This window comes from Dermacentor albipictus, chromosome 2 (genome assembly GCF_038994185.2).
Source record: "Dermacentor albipictus isolate Rhodes 1998 colony chromosome 2, USDA_Dalb.pri_finalv2, whole genome shotgun sequence".
Taxonomy (NCBI): Eukaryota; Metazoa; Arthropoda; class Arachnida; order Ixodida; family Ixodidae; genus Dermacentor; species Dermacentor albipictus.
In genome coordinates this window covers 100,271,353-100,291,902 of record NC_091822.1, presented here as the reverse complement: position 1 = coordinate 100,291,902, position 20,550 = coordinate 100,271,353, and the positions used below count along the sequence as shown (strand labels likewise).

Sequence of the window (20,550 nt, the reverse complement as noted above, 5' to 3'; positions counted from 1 at the left end):
TATGATGAAACCGGCCACCAGTCGCCTGCAGCTGCGAAGCAACTAACCATGGCCGCGGTCAGACCTGCGACGCAGCAGAGGGTGCTAAGAATCGCTGGTTCCGGACAGGCCGCCATTGGAAGCTGAACCTGGCAACGTTTAAAGCTAGAACGTTATCTAGTGAGGCGAGTCTAGAAGTGCTATTGGAGGAATAAGAGGACAGTAAATGGGATATAATAGGGCTCAGTGAAGTTAGGAGGAGAAAAGAAGCGTATACAGTGCTCAACAGCGGGCACGTCCTGTGCTACTAGGAGCTAGCGGAGACAGGAGAACTAGGAGTCGGATTCCTGATTAATAAGGATATAGCTGGTAACATGAAGGAATTCTATAGCATTAACGAAAGGGTGGCAAGTCTTGTTGTGAAACTTAATAAGAGGTACAAATTGAAGGTCGTACAGGTCCTCACCCCTACATCCAGTGATGATGACCAGGAAGTCGAAAGCTTGTATGAAGACGTGGAATCGGCGATGGGTAAAGTCAAAACAAAATACACCATACTGATGGACGACTTCAATGCTACGGTAGGCAAGAAGCAGGCTGGATACACGTCAGGGTGGGAATATGGCATAGGCTCTAGGAATAGCAGGGGAGAGTTATTATTAGAGTTTGCAGAACAGAATAATATGCGGATAATGAATGCCTTTTTCTGAAAGCGGGATAGACGAAAGTGGACCTGGAGGAGCCCGAACGGCAAGACTAGAAATGAAATACACTTTATACTCTGCGCTAAACCTGGCATCATACAAGATGTGGACGTGCTCGGCAAGGTGCGCTGCAGTGACCATAGGATGGTAAGAAATCAAGTTAGCCTAGACTTGAGGAAGGAACGGGAGAAACTGGTACATAAGAAGCCGATCAGTGAGTTAGCAGTAACAGGGAAAATTGAAGAATTCCTGATCAATCTACAGAACAGATATTCGGCTTTAACTCAGGAAGACGACCTTAGTGTTGAAGATATTGCTACGGGGTAGTATTCCCAATGACGAAGAGCCGAGCAGGAAGAAGACGAAGACGACGATTGGAAGCTAGCGCGGGCTGTTGCCTCTTGGTCAACTGCGGCGTATTGCCTTGTAAATATACTTGTAAATAGCTTTTCGTCGGTGTCTTCCTACGTAACATATTTGGTGGAGGTGGACGTTCCCTGTACCTCGTCACGGAGCTTCGCAGTGGACGGTACGTCGAGCCTACCTTCATGGCTCCCGGCGACGCCAACCTGACTCCACCGGCTCCGACACCTGCTGCCACTTCGACGACCTACATCACCCTCTCCGCTCCCCGTGATCCTGGCGTATTCTCGGCAAAAGATGGGGAAGACGTCGAGGACTGGATCAGCCTTTACGAACACGTCAGCCGCAATAACCGGTGGGACCCAACTATCATGCTCGCCAACGTCGTCTTTTACCTCGGTGGCATACCTCGAGTTTGGTATCGGACGCACGAAGATGAGCTGACCAGTTGGGATTCGCTTAAGCAAAAGCTTCGCGACTTGTTTGGCAACCCCTACGGTCACCAACTTGCCGCGCAGAAGGCGCTTTCCGGTCGTGTGCAGACGTCCACGGAGCCCTACGTCACGTACATTCAGGACGTCTTGGCTCTATGCCGCAAAGTTGACGCACACATGACTGAGTCCGACAAGGTCTCCCACATCCTCAAAGGCATTGCCGATGACGCCTTCAACTTGCTCGTATTTAACAACGTCGCGACGGTGGATGCAGTTATGAAAGAGTGCCGCCGCCTGGAATTCGCTAAAAGCCGCCGTATCGACCAACAGTTTGCCCGTCTGCCCAACACCCCAGCGACATCTTCCTGTGCCGACGCTCCTCGTCCCAACAACACTGGAGATGTTACCAGGATTGTCCGGCGTGAGATCGAGACCGCCTATCCGGCTGCGTTCGACTCCAGCCCCTCCAATGCACCCGCCGTCACTGTTTCCCTGATCCAGGCCGTTGTCCGCCAGGAGTTCGCCAACATGGGTATTCACACCATCTGCTCGGCCCATCGCCCTGATCCCCACCCGGCATCTTCGATTCCACCCCGTCCCGCACCTTCTTACCCACCACGTTTCCGCAACCCCTCTGAATGGCGCACTGCAGACGACAAGCCAATTTGTTTTCACTGCCATCGAATTGGGCACATTTCTCGGCACTGCCGCAGTCGCTGGAGTTCCCTGAACTAGTCTACATATACTGCCTACTCTCGCCCCCCTGGTGGCCTTTCTCGTCCCTATGCTGCCCGCTCAGATAATGCCGCCACCTATTCTCCTGCGCCGAACCGCCCCTATTCTCGTTCGCCTTCGCCCCAACGACGACAATCTCGCTCTCCCCAGCCCCGTCGTTCCTATTCGCCGACTCCCTTCGGACGCCGCTCCCAGCCGGAAAACTAGACGATGCAGCGCCTCGAGGTGACGCTGCATTGCTCCCTACGCCGCCAAATCCTCTCCTGACGTTGCCCACTCATCTGAACCTTCTTGACGTGCAAGTCGACGGTGTTCCTGTATCAGCTCTCATAGACACTGGGGCGCATTTGTCGGTAATGAGCGCGGATCTTCGTAACCGGCTGAGGAAAATAATCACGCCCGCCACGACGCCTGTTGTCCGTGTCGCCGATGGCGGAACAGCCCCCGTAATTGGTATGTGTGCCGCCCGCGTCTCCTTCGCCGATCGCTCCACTACCGTGCTATTCACAGTCATCGCTCACTGTCCCCACGACATCATCCTCGGCCTCGACTTCCTCTCCGCCCATTCTGCTCTCATCGATTGCTCCGCCAGTACTCTCCGCCTCGACCTGCCTGTTCTGGATCCCGCTGAAGAACACCTTCCTCGCCTCAGTTCCGTCGACTTCGTTCGCTTGCCACCTTCGGCACTGACTTACGTTGGCTTCGTGTCATCCCCACCAGTGCCCGACGGTCACTACATCGCGGCTCCTATGCAAGACGTCCTCCTTACACACGGGATCACACTACCTCATACTATTTTATCTATTACGGCGAATTGCGTCTGCCTGCCAGTGGTCAATTTTGCCTTGACGACACAAGTGCTGCCACGCGGGATGTCTCTGGCCCAACTTTGCTCATTCGAGGATCACTCTGTAGCATCGATTTCAGTAGACGACAATTCAACCGATCCTCCTCTACCATCGCAGTCGGCAACTTGTACCATCGCCAACTTACAGACAATGATTGCACCCGACATGCCCTCCGACCACGCTCGTGCGCTCTACCGCGTTCTGATTTCCTACCAAGATATTTTTGACTTTAACGATCGTCCTTTGGCCCAAACAACAGCTGTTAAACATCGCATTAATACCGGAGATGCTCCTCCTATTCATCGCCGCCCGTATCGAGTATCACCGGCTGAGCGTCAAGTGATTCACACCGAAGTTCGCAAAATGCTTGCCAAGAACATTATTGAACCGTCATGTAGTCCGTGGGCGTCACCGGTTGTGCTGGTAAAAAAGAAGGATGGCTCATGGCGCTTTTGCGTGGATTATCGGCACCTTAACAGGGTTACCAAAAAGGACGTGTATCCCCTACCTCGGATTGATGACGCCCTTGACTGCCTCCACGGTGCTCGCTATTTCTCCTCTATTGACCTTCGCTCCGGCTATTGGCAGATTGCCGTGGACGATCTCGACCACGAGAAGACTGCCTTTGTAACACCCGACGGTCTTTATCAATTCAAGGTGATGCCGTTCGGCCTATGTAACGCTCCTGCCACTTTTGAACGCATGATGGACTCCCTTCTTCACGGTTTCAAATGGTCCACGTGCCTGTGCTACTTGGACGACGTTATAGTATTCTCCCCAACATTCGCTACGCACCTCGAGCGCCTCTCAGCAGTCCTGGACGTTTTTCGGCGAGCCGGTCTGCAACTCAACGCATCGAAGTGCCAATTCGGCCGTCGCCAGATTACCGTCCTTGGACATCTCGTTGACGCGAACGGAGTGCAACCGGACCCAGGCAAGATCCATGCTGTTACGCACTTCCCTGTTCCGAAGTGTGTCAAGGATGTGCGCAGCTTCATCGGCCTTTGCTCGTACTTCCGCCGTTTCGTCAAAAATTTCGCGGCCATAGCACGACCACTAACCGAGCTTTTGAAAAAAGACGCCCTTTTCCAGTGGGGCGATAACGAGGCCTCTGCATTCTCGCTTCTCATCGATCTTCTCACAACGCCTCCCGTTCTGGCCCATTTCGATCCTTCTGCGCCTACCGAAGTCCGTACTGATGCCAGCGGTCACGGAATTGGCGCAGTACTGGCACAACGCCAGCGTGGCCACGACCGTGTTATCGCTTACGCCAGCAGGCTCCTCTCGCCCGCGGAGCGCAACTATTCCATCACTGAGCGTGAGTGTCTGGCCCTAGTTTGGGCGGTTGCGAAGTTCCGCCCATACTTATATGGCCGACCCTTTTCCGTTATCACTGACCATCACGCGCTTTGTTGGTTATGCTCATTGAAAGACCCTTCAGGAAGACTTGGTCGCTGGGCCTTACGCCTCCAAGAATATTCGTTCTCTGTCACCTACAAATCTGGCCGACTACACAAGGACGCTGACTGCCTGTCTCGCTACCCGGTAGACGAGCCTGACGACGCCGACAGTAGTACCACCGACGGCATTTTCTCTGTGTCTGCCTTCGCTAACATCGCCGATGAGCAGTACCGAGACCTATCGCTGCGAGTACTCATCGAGCGTCTGCGCTCTACACCTACCGACGCATCCGTTCGCCGATATGTCCTCCAGGGCGGCATTCTGTACCGAAGGAGCTTCCTCCCTGATGGCCCTGATCTTCTTCTTGTCGTACCAAAACATCTACGACAGACTGTGCTCTTTCAGATGCATGACGCACCCACTGCAGGCCATCTTGGCGTAACCCGCACGTACGACCGCGTCCGCCGCCGCTTCTATTGGCCTGGTCTTGCTCGCTCCGTCCGACGCTATGTTGCTGCCTGTGATCCCTGCCAGCGTCGGAAAACGCCTCATGTGCTACCCTCCGGTCATCTCCAGCCGATCCCCGTCCCTGTGGAACCGTTTTTTCGTGTTGGATTAGACCTCCTCGGTCCCTTTCCCACGTCATCCTCTGAGAACAAATGGGTAGCCGTCGCAACTGATTACGCCACCCGATACGCTATCACGCGGGCTCTACCTACCAGTTGCGCCACTGACGTCGCGGACTTTCTCTTGCGTGACATTATCTTGCTTCATGGCGCCCCGCGACAGCTGCTTACTGACCGTGGTCGAAACTTCCTCTCGAAAGTTATCGCCGACATTGTGCGTTCCTGCTTTATTCAACACAAGCTGACTACCTCATACCATCCTCAAACCAATGGCCTGACAGAGCGCTTAAACCGTACTCTTACCGACATGCTGTCCAAGTACGTTTCGAAGGACCACCACGACTGGGACGTTGCCCTTCCTTACGTCACCTTTGCTTACAATTCTTCCCGGCACGACACCGCTGGATTTTCTCCATTTTATCTACTCTACGGTCGCGAACCGACCTTGCCCCTTGACACGGTACTTCCTCCTGCTGCGACCTCAACAACCGAGTATGCGCGCGACGCCATCGCCCTCGCCGATCATGCACGCCAGCTTGCCCGTGCTCGACTGACGGACTCGCAAACCACGCAGCAGCTTCGGTACAACGCCCGCCACCGTGACGTACAGTTTTCGCCTGGTGCACTCGTGCTCCTGTGGTCGCCCTGTCGTCACGTTGGACTTTCCGAAAAGCTCTTTTCGCGATACACAGGGCCCTACCGCGTGCTGCGCCAGGTGACGCCTGTGACTTATAAAATTGCTCCTGTGAGCTCAACATCGTCATCTACTCTGGCGTCTAGTGATGTCGTGCACGTCAGTAGGCTCAAGAGCTACTCCACTGCTTCAGACTCCAGCCTTTAGTCGCTCCGGGACGGCGCTTTTGCCGCCGGGGGTAGTGCTATGGGGTAGTATTCCCAATGACGAAGAGCCGAGCAGGAAGAAGACGAAGACGACGATTGGAAGCTAGCGCGGGCTGTTGCCTCTTGGTCAACTGCGGCGTATTGCCTTGTAAATATACTTGTAAATAGCTTTTCGTCGGTGTCTTCCTACGTAACAATATGAACGGCAATCTTGTGGGCATCATTAAGGAGTATGCAATAGAGGTAGGTGGTAACTCCGTTAGACAGGATGGACAGGAAGCTATGCCAGGAGACGAAAGATCTGATCAAGAAACGCCAATGTATGAAAGCCTCTAACCCTACAGCTAGAAAAGAACTGGCAGAACTTTCCAAGTTAATCAAAAAGCGTAAGACAGCTGACCTACGGAAGTATAATATGGATAGAATTGAACATGCTCTCAGGAAAGGTGGAAGCCTAAAAGCAGTGGAGAAGAAACTAGGCATAGGAAAGAATCACATGCATGCGGTAAGAGACAAAGCCGGCAATATCATTACTAATATGGATGAGATATTACAAGTGGCTGAAAAGTTCTATAGACATTTATACAGTACAAGTGGCACCCACGACGATAATGGAAGAGAGAATAGTCTAGAGGAATTTGAAATTTCACAAGTAACACCGGACGAAGTAAAGAAAGCCTTGGGAGCTATGCAAAGGGGGCAGGCAGCTGGGAAGGATCAGATAACAGCACATTTGCTGAAGGATGGTGGGAAGACGGTTCTAGAAAAACTCGCCACTCTGTATACGCAATGCCTCTTGACTTCGAGCGCACGGGAATCTTGGAAGAACGCTAACACAATCCTAATCCATAAGAAAGGGGACGCCAAAGACTTGAAAAATAATAGACCGATCAGCTTACTGTCCGTTGCCTGCAAAGTATTTACTAAGATAATCACAAATAGAATCAGGAACACGTTAGATTCCTGCCATCCAATCGACCAGACAGGATTTCGTAAAGGCTACTAAACAATAGACCATATTCGCACTATCAGTCAGGTGATAGAGAAATGTGCGGAATATAGCCAACCCTTATATATAGTTTTCATTGATTATGAGAAAGCGTTTGATTCAGTCGAAACCCCAGTTGTCATGGAGGCATTACGGAATCAGGGTGTAGACGAGCCGAATGTAAAAATACTGAAAAATATCTATAGCGGCTCCACAGCCACCGTAGTCCTCCATAAACAAAGCGACCAAATCCCAATAAAGAAAGGCGTCAGGCAGGGAGATACGATCTCTCCAATGCTATTCACAGCATGTTCACAGGAGGTATTCTGAGACCTGGAATGGGCAGAATTGGGGATAAGAGTTAATGAAGAACACCTTCGTAACTTGTGATTCGCTGATGGTATTCCCTTGCTTAGTAACTCAGGGGACCAAATGCAATACATGCTCACTGACCTGGAGAGGCAAAGCAGAAGGGTGGGTGTAAAAATTAATCTGCAGAAAACTAAAGTAATGTTTAACAGTCTCGGAAGAAAACAGCAGTTTACGATAGGTAGCGAGGCACCAGAAGTGGTAAGGGAATACATCTACTTAGGACAGGTAGTGACCGCGGATCCGTATCATGAGACGGAAATAATCAGAAGAATAAGAGTGAGCTGGGGTGCGTTTGGCAGGCATTCTAAGATCATGAACAGCAGGTTGCCATTCTCCCTCAAGAGAAAAGTGTAAAACAGCGGTGTCTTACCAGTATTCATTTACGGGGCAGAAACCTGGATGCTTACGAAAAAGGTTCTACTTAAATTCAGGACGTCGCAACGAGCTATGGAAAGAAGAATGATGGGTGTAACGTTAAGGGATAAGAAAAGAGCAGATTGGGTGAGGGAACAACTGCGAGTTAATGAAATCTTAGTTGAAATCAAGAAAAAGAAATTGGCATGGGCAGGACATGTAATGAGGAGGGAAGATAACCGAGGGTCATTAAGGGTTTCAATGGAAGGGAACGTAGCAAAGGACGGCAGAAAGTTAGGTGGGCGGATGAGATTAAGAAGTTTGCAGGGACAACATGGCCACAATTAGTACATGACCGGGGTAGTTGGAGAAGTATGGACGATGCCTTTGCCTTCAGTGGGCGTAACCAGGCTGATGATGATGATGATGATGATGATGAAACCATTTTACTGTTGCATTACTTAACTTCCAAGCTTTAGTAACATTGCACGAGTACACTAAATAGAATTAACGGGCCTGGTGATTCAGTGTGTCTTCTGCCACCATTCACACGTAGTATATCTTACAATTCTCAACATTATCACGCGAGTAGTCTTTCCTCGTTTTCTTTTCATTTTTTTTTTCATTTTTGGTTTTGTGAGCGCATCAGGCAGTGACAGAGAAAACTCGCTCTATGTGCGCGCTGGAGGAAAGGATGGTGTTGACACGCACGAACACCTTGGGCACAATTACGATAATGGTTATTCAGTGCCGTTATGGATGCGTTTGGGTCCTCCATGAAGCGCAGCGCTTTCTTATTGCTGGGGCTCAGAGAAGGCATATTTCCTGGCATCTATGTTCTAAGTGGCCGTCGCTATTGAACCAGAGCAGCGCCGGCTTATTTCGTAAGCTAACATCCGGCAGACCATTAAGATTGCGAAACAAATACTGAACTCCCGGATTTGCCTCTCGGAACATTGCGAACCCACAAGGTTGCTGCATTTCGCAACCGCGGGCATTCCACTGCGTAGTTCCCGCCAAATTGAAGGGCTTAAATTTGCGTCGCCGGCTCCAGATTTTTTTCTTCAATTAAAGAACTGGTTACGTGTCATTGATTACTGAGACAGGTAAATGAATTACAGTGAGCGTTTCCGCGTAAGCAAAGTATTCAAATAATTCAAGAGTGTACTTTATCAAGAGTAAATAATTACGTGTCATTTGTTGCCTACGAGTCTGGCTTGTCCGCTTCACGCAGAAAACTCCTCGCAAGACTTACTCCGGAGCCTTCAGCCGACCGCGCATCGAAGATGGCCGCGACAACGAGTGGTCGCGCTACGCTCCTGTGTGTCGCAACCTCTCCTTGAGCTCGCAGAACAAGCCGCCGCCGTCGTCCATCCTGAAGCGCAACCCCAACACGCCACCACCGTCGCCAGTGACGACGTCCTCGTGTTCGGGACTGTCGCCGGTGGCCTCGCCGTTGGTCGCCTCCTCGAGGACGAAGGACCCGGAAGGCAGGAACGGAGCCCCCTCGGCACGCACGTCGCCGCAGCCGCCGCCGCGCAAAGAAGTCGGGCACGATGCTCGCGTCGAGTCACCTGCCGTCATGACCACGCACACGGAGTCGTCGTTCACGCCCTCTCCGCTCCTCGGGCCTCAACCCAACCAAGCTCCAGCGTCCGGTTCGTTGACTTGCGCCGGTGCGGCGGACGCTTCTGCCGCTCTGAGCGGCGGCTTCGAGTCGTCTATGCTCCTGCGGAGTTGCTCGAACGGGGGCGCCATGGCCAAGCGCCCGAAGAGGGACGAGCCGGCGCCCTCTTCGACAAAGCTTCGATCGACAGCGCAGCACAGCCGTGACCGAGACGCTGTTACGCCTCGTAAGGTACGCGAGGGCGCTCCCCCTCACTCCCCCTTCGAGTATCGCTATATTCTTTCTGACCGACTGCTGAATTCCTAGTCAAGGGTTTGGTCTCTGCCGCCGCGGTCGCATTTCGATGAAGGGCAAAAATGTAAACATGCCCGCGTACTCACATTTAGGTTCACGTTTGAAAGCATCCAGGCGGTCGACGTTAATGCCCACAAATCTATTAAAATGAAGAAAAAGAAGAAAGCGATCAGCCCCAGCGTCCAGCGTAAGTCGGCATCTTCGTTGTGAAGATTGAATGCATACAGCGAAGGTCCTAAAAGGTGAGAGATAGGCCAGCGCTGAACAGTCATGCAAACACTTGCGTGGGTTTTCAACGGCCATGCAAGCTTCTTAGTTTAGAAACACAATTGAAAGAGCAGCAATACAGCCGCTCGAGCGCGTAGTGGCGCTACGTTTGCTCCTATATTTCGATGGGACGGGGAAAAAGCAGGCTGGTGATCAAGCGATTGGCAACAACGGCGTCGATTCTAGGAATGCTAGAGGAGAGATGGTGGTAGCATTCGCAGAAAAGAATAAGCTTCGAATGATGAGCACCTTTTTCAGCAAGCGTAGCAACAGAAAGTGGACCTGGAAAGTCACAATGGTGAAATAAGAAATGAAATTGATTTCATACTTTCTGCCGATCCCAGCATAGTGCAGGATGTAGATGTGATAGGCAGAGTAACGCGCAGTGATCATAGGTTAGTCAGGGCTATGATTCACCTTAATTTGAAGCGAAAAAGAGTAAAATTAGTCACGAGGAAACAGGTCAACTTAAAGGCAGTAAGGGTAAACGACAAATTCAGGCTGATACATGCAAACTAATATGCAATCTTAGAACAGAGAGATGAAGATGACATAGAGATAATGAATGAAACCGTAACGAGGCTGGCTTCAGAGGCAGCAATTGAAGTGGGAGGTAAGGCACCAAGGCAACCAGTAGGCAAGGAAGGAAGGAAAAAGTGGAGAAGGAAAGGCAGGGAGGTTAACCAGTTTAGCTCAACCGGTTTGCTACCCTACACATGGGGGCGAGATGGGGGATGAAATATGGGGAGGAAAGAGCACATAGCACAGCACACAAATCGTCATTTACAGTCCGTTACTCTTGCGTGGTACGTGACATCACTGTCACAGCCACTTGTCCAAGCCCGTCTCCAAGACCAGTAGGCAAGCTCTCCCAAGTAACAAAGGACCAAGCGTCGAAGTGAGAAGCCGTTCACTATCGACATGCGCGGTCGTCGCGAAGTGGTATCACTTGATCGGCTGAAGCCAGCGTACATTGAAGAAGCAGACACCGTATCACACGCACTCTCATCTCTGGTACCACCCTCCAAGGCTCTACTCGTCCAAGCACGCCAAGTCACAAGGACACGCACTGGGAATCCGGACAGCTTGACAGCAGTCCGGATTCCCAAGAGTGGTAGAGCCTCCATCCAGCGCAGCTGGATGGAGGCTCGACCACTCTTGGGAGCGCAGACTAGAGCTGGCGGTGGAAACGGAAACGCTCCACCATGCCGTTGCTAATCGCGTGGTAGGCGGTTGGCCTAAGGAACCGACAAAGAATGAAAGTGTCCAACTCATGAGATAAGATAGAATTCGAGGAACTGTCAAAACTTACCAACAAGGCGAAAATAAGAGATATCTGAAATTCCATCGTGAGAAAGACTGAGGAAGCCATTGTTTTGCGGGAGGAGAACGCGGCTGGAAATCCGCAGAAAGAAGCTAGTGATGCGTCCCTGAAGAACATGCAACAACTGACTATTTTTTGTGTTCGTCCAGCCTTTACGGCTTGGTTGCACACCCTCGCACTACTTGCATTTCCCGCACACTCCGCGATAATATTTTATCGAGTCAAAAAGGGGAAAGGGCGTCTGGCTGCTGCTGCGCGACTGTGAGGCCGCCACATCACATCCCCTCCTAGTGAGTTAGCGAACGTTCATAGGACGGTTTAAGTTGTTCACAAGTCCATATGACGGGGCGCCATGGAGACTCTTCCACTGCGTGTCCTTGTGACTTGGCGTGTTTGGACGAGTAGAGCCTTGGAGGGTGGTGCCAGAAATGAGGGTGCATGTGAAATGGTGTCTGCTTCGTCAATGTGCGCTGGCTTCAGCCGATCGACTGATACCACTTCGTGACGATCGCGCATGTCGATAGTGAACGGCTTCTCACCTCGACGCAGCGCTCGGAATCGCCCGTTATACGGTGGTTGGAGCGGCCGATGAACTGCGTCATGGCGCACAAACACGTGTGTGCACGAAGTGAGGTCTGATGGTACGTACACCACGCGTGGCGCTGCCCGTCGTGGTGGCGTAGTGCGAAGGTTTTTCATTGTCGCGTAGCCTAAGTGCGTAGGCTGCGGTGGCTGTACAACCGTCTTGCGTGCTGCCCGCGAAGAATTTTCCTGGGAGGCGCAATGTCGTTCCGTAGACCAGATCGGCCGCGCTGCAGCCGATGTCTGTCTTGGCAGCTGTCCGGATTCCCAAGAGTGGTAGAGCTTCCGTCCAGCTGCGCTCTTCTGATGCGGCGAGCGCAGACTTGAGCTGGCGGTGGAAACAGAAACGCTCCACCATGCCGTTGCTAATCGGGTGGTGGGCGGCTGTTCCGATGCGAGAAGCACCAATGAAACGTGTAATGCTGGCGAAAAGAGATGATTTGAACTGCCTTTCACGGTCCGTTGTTATTAGAGATGGTACACCGAAACGAGCAACCCAGTGGTGCAAGAAGGCTCGGGCAACCGTGCCAGCAGCGCGTGGATCTGTCAATGCACGTCAGTAAATAGGCATGCTCTTGGAAAGGCTGCAGAGGTCCGACAATGTCGAGGTGCACGTGGTCGAAACGCGCACCTGGAGGCGCGAACGTTGCCAATGGGGTCACATTATGTCGATGAATTTTGGCACGCTGAACGGTATGCATCCTCTAGCCGAGCAACGCACGTCTCGGTTGATACCTGATACCTAATAACTTCCCTGTGAGCAACTTTTGCGTAGGTTTGATTCCAGGATGCGACAGCTTGTGAACAGAAAGTAAAATGCGGCGACGTAGATTGGCAGGCACGAAGGGGCGTAGGTTGTCCATGGAGGTGTCGCAGCAGATCTGGTCGCCTGATCCCGAAATCTGCATCCGCTGTAGCTTGAGGGCCGTTTTTGTTGTTATGAGGCTTTTTAGCTCTTCATCATCTCTTTGGGCTGCAGCCAGCGCGTCGAAGCTAACTCCTTCTGGAACGTTCACGACGTTTATAGCGCTCCTTGACAGGGCGTCGACAACGACATTGGCCCTCCCTTTTACTTGGTGGATGTTTGTCGTGAACTCGGAGATGTATGCCAGATGCCGAACTTCACGGGTCGTGTGCGTGCCACCGTCCGAGCGCATAGAGCGGAGAGCATAGGTCAACGGCTTATGGTCGGTTAAAATGACGAACTCGACGCCTTCCAAGAAATGCCGGAAGTTGCGTATACTCGAGTAGACAGCCAGCATTTCGCGCCCGGAGGTGCTGTAGCGGCGCTCAGTAGGTGTCAGCTTCGTCGAGAAGAATGCAGTTGGGTGCTATGTGCCGTCGCTCAGCTGTTGCAACACGGCGCCGATTGCTATGTCTGAGGCATCGACCATTAAACACTGGGGAATTCCTGGCCGTGGGTATGCCAGGAGAGCCGCATTTGCCAAGGCCTGCTTGCTTTGGTTGAAAGTCAAACCAAAAGCCCTTTTCGATTCTTTGCACTAAAGCAGGTCATTCGAAGATCCTTGCGTTGCATTGAGCAGTCTGTGAAGCGGTTGTATATGAGCGCATTTAGGCACAAAGGGGCGGTAGAAGTTTAGCAATCCGAGAAATTGACGCAGTTGGCGCTTCGTGGTTGGCAGTGGAAAATCTTGTATGGCCTGCACTTTAGATGGGTGTGGCCGTACTCCCGAGCTTGAAATGATGTCGCCCAGAAATGATAACTCGGGTACGCCGAGTTCAATCTTGGCCGCATTGACGATAACGTCGTGCTCAGATAGGCGCCGACAAACAATCCGCAGGTGTTCTTCATGCTCTTTAGGGGTGGTGCTCGCAATAAGCAAGTTGTCCAGGTAGGCGTGACGAAATTGAGGCCCCGTAGAACACCGTCGAAAAACCTTTGGAACATTTCACCCGCGCGGTGAAGGCCGAATTGCATGTGCAAGAATTCGAATATACCAAAGGGTGAAGTTATAGCAGTGATAGCAATCTTGGGGACGTCTTCCGGTGACACATGTTTCTGGTGGCATGCCTGCACGAAATCAATTTTTGAAAAAAAGTTTGGCCTCATGCAGACCTGCCAGGATGTCGTGAATATGTGGCACGGGGTACCTGTCGGGCATTGTTACACTGTTCAGCGCTCGATATGCTCGCAAGGACGCCAGTCACCCGACGATTGCTTAGAAACCATGTGAAGGGGAGATGCCCAAGGACTGGAAGAAGGTTGGATGATACCCAACTCCAGCATATGGTTCATTTCCTGTCGTGCCACAACCAGTTTCTCAGGCGGCCATCAACATGGTCAAGCGTGGACAGGTGGTCCAGTAGTAGTGATGTGGTGAAAGACGTCGTCTTTTACTGGGGATCCCACTTGGCACTGGTGGGTCAGGTCACACAATTTGCTCAATATGGAAGTAAAACGAAGAGGGCCTGCTGGCTTGATCAGCGTAGGGCTGAGCGGCGTATGTCTTGAAGGCTTCCCTTTTACATCGCTTTGTGACACACGGTCCCGTAACCGCCGGTTACGCACGTCGACTAGCAGTCCGAAGTGGCGCAGAAAATCCGCCCCGAGAATGGCGAATTTCACGTCGGCTACTATGAAAATCCAACATAGCGTTCTCTGCAGGCCCAGACTGACGGTTAGGGAGCGGTTATCATACGTGTTGTTGACTTCTTGCAAAGGCAATGTGTTCAGGCGCTTTCGGTCCTCGGGTGATGCTGGAAGTACGCTCACTTAGGAGCCTGTGTCGACGAGGAAGCGGAAACCATCGCTTCGGTCAGTTGGGAAAAAGACTGATGAGCGACGTTCTTGCATAACAGAAACGCTGGTCGCGCTCAGCGCCTGCCCAGGGCGTTTCCCGAGAGCTCGCAGGCTCGTACGCGTTTGCGTGAAGCATTGCCGAACTTGCTATGGTACCAACATACTTTTTGGCGTTTGATAGGCGACTACAGAGCATTCTGACTGGTTGACCGTGACGCGGTATGGAGGGAGGCCACGGAATCCGCGAGACGCGAGACTTCGTTCTTCATCTCTTGAAGCTGCTCATGTGGAGAATTCGCTTGTGACGGCCGCGACAAATGTGGGAGCTACCGCCATGAGCTTGTCGGCTAACTCGGCCAGCTTGGATAGATCGCTTTCATTTGAGGCAGTCATGATCATTCTGACCTTCGGGGGGATTTTCTGCAGAAATATTTCTCGGAGCAGCAGGCTGTCAAGACCATCCGCTTTCACGAAATAATTGCTCCATATGTCGCAGCAGCTGGCTTGGCATCCTGTCGCCGAGGTTGGCTTCATGGAGAAGCTGTTGTAGCCGTTGGCTTTCGGGGCGTGATCCTGCGAATGAGTGTTGCTTTCAACGCCTCGTAAACGTTGTCTGCTGGTGGGGAAAGCAGCAGGTCTCGAATTTCACTAGCGGTTGATGGGGGCAGACTGCTCACCACATAATGGTATTTCCTGGAATCTGCTGTGATGCACCGTGCAGCAAATTGTGATTTTACCTGAATGAACCACAATGCAGGGTCCGCAGACCAAAACGGAGGCAGCCTGACGTCGACGCCGGAGAGTGTCGGAATTTCGGTGCTGTGAGGTGTGTCCATAGCACTTGCTGCTCGTCCCGGTCACCAACGTTGTGCGTGACGCGAACGCGGCTGGGAATCCGCAGAAAGAAGCGAGTGATGCGTCCCTGAAGAATGATGATGATGATATGTGGTTTTTAATGGCGCAAGGGCCAGTTATGGCCAAAGAGCGCCATGACAAATGGTAATTTAAAGGATTTATTCTGAATGGGGTGGACAGTGAATTTATTATGGTAGGTGTGACATGGCTGTATAAGGGCCTAAAAACTTTCGCTGTAGATGACGTCAATATATAGCTAGTAAAACAATGACACTGAATAATTATGGACGTGAACGATGGCAGTTGTGTTTTGATAAAAAACATACGAAAACGAGACAACAGTTACATTAAATCATCAAGACGGCCCTCGAATGCAAGGGCTGGTAATCACGTGTTAAAATTTCCTGACCAAATGATTTTCAGGATGTCAGTTTCGTCTAAAAAATCTAAGACTGTTTGCAGTTTGAAAAACGGTTCGTCACTAAGAAAAAATGCAGGATGGAGAGGTATATTTTCGCGATATGCAGAAGGGGTCCCTGAAGAACAAGCAACAACTAACTTTATTTTTGTGTTCGTCCAGCCTCTACGGCTCGATTGCACATTCTCACCCTACTTCCATTTGCCGCACACTCCGCGATAATATTTTACCGAGTCAAAAGGGGGAAAGGGCGTCTGGCTGCTGTTGCGCAACCGTGAGGCCGCCACACCGTAAAGAGTGGACGCAGCCTGAAATCAGTGAGACAGAAACATGGCATAGGGCAAACCAAGATGTATGCACTAAAAGATAAGCAGGGTAATATCAGCAATTTCGTAGGTACAGTAAGAGCAGCGGAAGAATTTTAAACTGACCTGTACAGTACTCAGAGGAGTCAGGATACCTCCATTCGAAGCAGTAATGAACACGACACAGAAACTCCTCCTATAACTAGGAATGAGGTGAGAAGGGCTTGCAAGACATGAAACGGGGACGAGTGGCAGGACAAGATGGAATAACTGTCGATTTAATCAAAGATGGAGGAGACATAATGCTTGGAAAACAGACTGCTCTCTATACGAAGTGTCTATCGACTGCAGGGTACAAGAAAGCTGGAAGAATGCAAACATAATGCTAATCCACAGAAATGGAGACATTAAAGAATTGAAAAATTATTGGCCCATTAGCTTACGCCCAGTATAATCACCAAGATAATTTGCAATTACATAAGGGCCACACTAGACTTTAGCCAACCAAGGGAACTGGCTTGCTTCAGGAAGGGATACTCTACAATGGATCACATTCATGTCATTAATCAGGTAATCGAGAAATCTGCAGAGTATAATCAACCTCTCTATATGGCTTTCATAGATTACGAAAATGCATTTGATTCAGTAGAGACACCAGCAGTCATAGAGGCATTACGTAATCAAGGAGTACAGACCGCTCACGTTAATATATTGGAAAATATCTACAGAGATTCCACAGCTACCTTATTTCTACACAGGAAAAGCAGGAAGATACCTGTAAAGAAAGGGATCAGATAGGGAGACACAATCTCTCTAATGTTATTCACTGCGTGCTTGGAAGAATTATTCAAGCTATTAATTTGGGAAGGCTTAGGAGTAAGCATCGACGGCGAATGTCTCAGCAACCATCCGTTTGCCGATGACAGTCTTCTATTAGCAATACTGCAGATGAGTTACAACAAATGATTCAGGACCAGAGAGAGTGTAAGAGAGGGGTTGAAGATTAATATGCAGAAGACAAAGATAATGATGAATAGCCGGGCAAGGGAAGAAGAGTTCAGAATCGCCAGTCATCCTCTAAAGTGTGTGAAGGAGTACGTTTACCTAGGGCAATTAATCACATGTAACTCTGATCACGAGAAGAAAATTCATACAAGAATATAAATGGGCTGGATCGCATACGGCAGACATTGTCAGCTCCTGACTGGAAGCTTACCATTATCATTGAAAAAGATGGTGTACAATCAGTGCATTTTACCGCTGCTGACATATGGAACAGACTTGGAGACTGACAAAGAAGCTTGAGAACAAGTTAAAGACCGCGCAAAGAGCGATGGAACGAAGAATGCTAGGCATAACGTTAAGAAACAGGAAGAGAGCGGTTTGAATCAGCAAACGGGAATACAGTATTCTGATTGACAGGAGGAAAAAATGGAGCTGGGCAGGTCATATAATGCACAGGTTATATAACCATTGGACCATTAGGGTCGCAGAATGGTTATCAAGAGAAGGGAAGTGCAGTCGAGGATGGCAGAAGACTAGGTGAGGCGATGAAACTAAGCGATCAGCGGGCGCTAGTTGGAATCGGCCGGCGCAGGACAGGGGTAATTGGAGATCACAGGGAGAGGCCTTCGTCCTCCAGTGGACATAAAATAGGCTGATTATGATCATGATCATGATGATCATGATTTCGCTGGCATTCTTCAGCGCTCAGAAAGAGCACCCACGAAAACATTTACCACAGGGAAAGAACCTTGTTGGGTGTTTAGGAGCACGCTCTAAAGCTTCTCAAAATGCGACTTAGGCCTTAAAAGGATTATTTAAATTCTTGCTTGATTAAATGTAACTTACTTGCCTAACTAATCGCTGTTGAGGAAATTGGTGGCGCATCCCTCCTTTGGAGATGACAGACGATGTTAGTGCGATTAGAAACCTATCTGATAACGCATGTGTAATTGATTACACGCGTTATATGTTACGGCGAATATTATGAGGAGCGGCACATACCGAGTGACTGAAATTGACCTCAAAGTAGTTCACTGAAGAGGGGCATATTGCCAGTGAATGAAATTGACCTCAAAGTAGTTCTCTGAAGAGCGGCATATTGCCAGTGAATGAAATTAACCTCAAAGTAGTTCACTGAAGAGCGGCATATTGCCAGTGAATGAAATTGACCCCAAAGTAGTTCACTGAAGAGCGGCATATTGCCAGTGAATGAAATTGACCTCGAAGTAGTTCACTGAAGAGTGGCATATTGCCAGTGAATGAAATTGACCTCAAAGTAGTTCACTGAAGGGCGGCATATTGCCAGTGAATGAAAGTGACCTCAAAGTAGTTCACTGAAGGGCGGCATATTGCCAGTGAATGAAATTGACCTCAAAGTAGTTCACTGAAGAGCGGCATATTGCTAGTGAATGAAATTGACCCCAAAGTAGTTCACTGAAGAGCGGCATATTGCCAGTGAATGAAATTGACCTCGAAGTAGTTCACTGAAGAGCGGCATATTGCCAGTGAATGAAATTGACCTCAAAGTAGTTCACTGAAGGGCGGCATATTGCCAGTGAATGAAATTGACCTCAAAGTAGTTCACTGAAGGACGGCATATTGCCAGTGAATGAAATTGACCTCAAAGTAGTTCACTGAAGGGCGGCATATTGCCAGTGAATGAAATTGACCTCAAAGTAGTTCACTGAAGGGCGGCACATTGCCAGTGAATGAAATTGACCTCAAAGTAGTTCACTGAAGAGCGGCATATTGCCAGTGAATGAAATTTACCTCAAAGTAGTTCATTGAAGAGCGGCACATTCGCACTGAATGAAACTGACCCCAAAGACGTTCTTGCAGAGTGCATGATTACTTATGCAAAAAGTTAGGATCGGCACAAAGCTCCTCCTTGATGTGACGCGACTATTGCGTGCGGCGTTTAGTCTGACAACGGGGCTGAGGCATTGACAAAGATAATAATTATCCCCCTCCTCCTCTCGGCAGGCGAAATAAAAAATCGACCTGGAGCCGCTATCGTAACACGTGACCGCGCAGCCTGTAACGATGGGGACAGCTGCTATGCCGAGGTAATGGCGCGAACAGAGAAGCCGGAGGGCAGTGCGCGTGCGTAATTGTGACTGGACGAGCGGGCATGATCCTTACCTGGTCTACACAAATAGAGTGACTGCTGATTTCCAAGTATTGTAAGATTTATAGAAATCAAGAGCAACAACTCCGCGGCACATTGCGCTGTCATATCTTGATTTCGCCAGCCGAGAGGGAAAGGGAAACAGCACCTTTGCCTACGCCTCCGCCCTGCTGTCAGACTAAGGGCCGCACGCAACAGCCACGTCACGTCAAGGAGGAGCTTTGTGCCGATCCTATCTCTCTTGCATAAACGATCATGCCAACGACAAATAAAATTTGGAGACGGATATCTCGGAGCACAGACACGCTAGAATAATTCTTCTAACAGATACTGCGTAGAAACACGACTGCCTCTAACTTTTCAATACAAACCCACTTACTTACTTACTTGCTTACTTACTTACTTACTTACTTACTTACTTACTTACTTACTTACTTACTTACTTACTTACTTACTTACTTACTTACATACCCACTTACTGCAGTCAACAAAAAGTTAATTATTCAATTTTAGTATATTGTGTCGCTAACAGCGATAATTATCATCACACTTTGTGTCCCCCTGGTCACATAACCTATTTGCACAGGTGGACTTCGCGTACCGCCAGGTGCCTAATATAAAGAAAAGCATAAAGCTTAATTCTGAACACCCGGTATAGTATAACCATGCTTTATTGCGAGTGGTCATGGCTTGTGACATTTAAACTTTGCAAACGAGGAAATAACGTGCCTGAATAATGTTTACAGGCCTCTGTAATTGCGAAAATTTGAAATTATCCCCGAGTCGCATCTACATTTCTTATAACGGTAAATAATGCTTACCGATCCTGTAGTAACCTTGTAGTTTCCTTTGCCCGCTCTAATGTTCTGCAATAGTCGATCTTTGTATGCACAATTAGGCATTCTTATGACCTGCCAGCCAACGTGTTTACTGTATTTCTTTTCTGATATGCAGCCACACGTCCCCACACGCAGGATGTTTAAGAGAGTGCTTTCAAGACTGCTTAAAATTATAAAGATGTAATATTAAATGATTTCATCGCAATTTTTTTTACTTAAATAAACATGCATTATAAAATAACTCGAGGTAGTAATTAAACAAGTGAATGGGAAAGCTACGCTAACTTTTCTCTTACCTGAGAGAGTCGGACGGTTGACACTAGTACAAGGTCTTATGCTTTTCATCCGAAGAGTTCATAACCGTTCCCAAACTAGCAAAAAGCTGAGGCTGATAATTTATGGAGGCCAACAAATTCCGGTCGGTTCGCCCAAGTGTCGCACCCTTAGATGAAGCCCAGGAGTGACGTGAATGTTTAGGTCTCACAGTCAGGCGAGCATGAA

At 49.7% G+C, this 20,550-nt stretch overlaps 1 protein-coding gene across 2 annotated transcripts in view; it reads left to right on the top strand.

Annotated features, from left to right (window-relative positions):
* The window catches only part of LOC135915941 (uncharacterized), a 49,321-nt gene that overhangs the window by 5,820 nt on the left and 22,951 nt on the right, over window positions 1-20,550 (top strand). For both annotated transcript variants that reach the window (XM_065449130.2, XM_065449129.2), the window contains exon 5: window positions 8,879-9,502. In XM_065449130.2, the coding sequence (XP_065305202.1) occupies window positions 8,879-9,502 (624 nt within the window). The remainder of the gene's footprint in view (window positions 1-8,878; window positions 9,503-20,550) is intronic.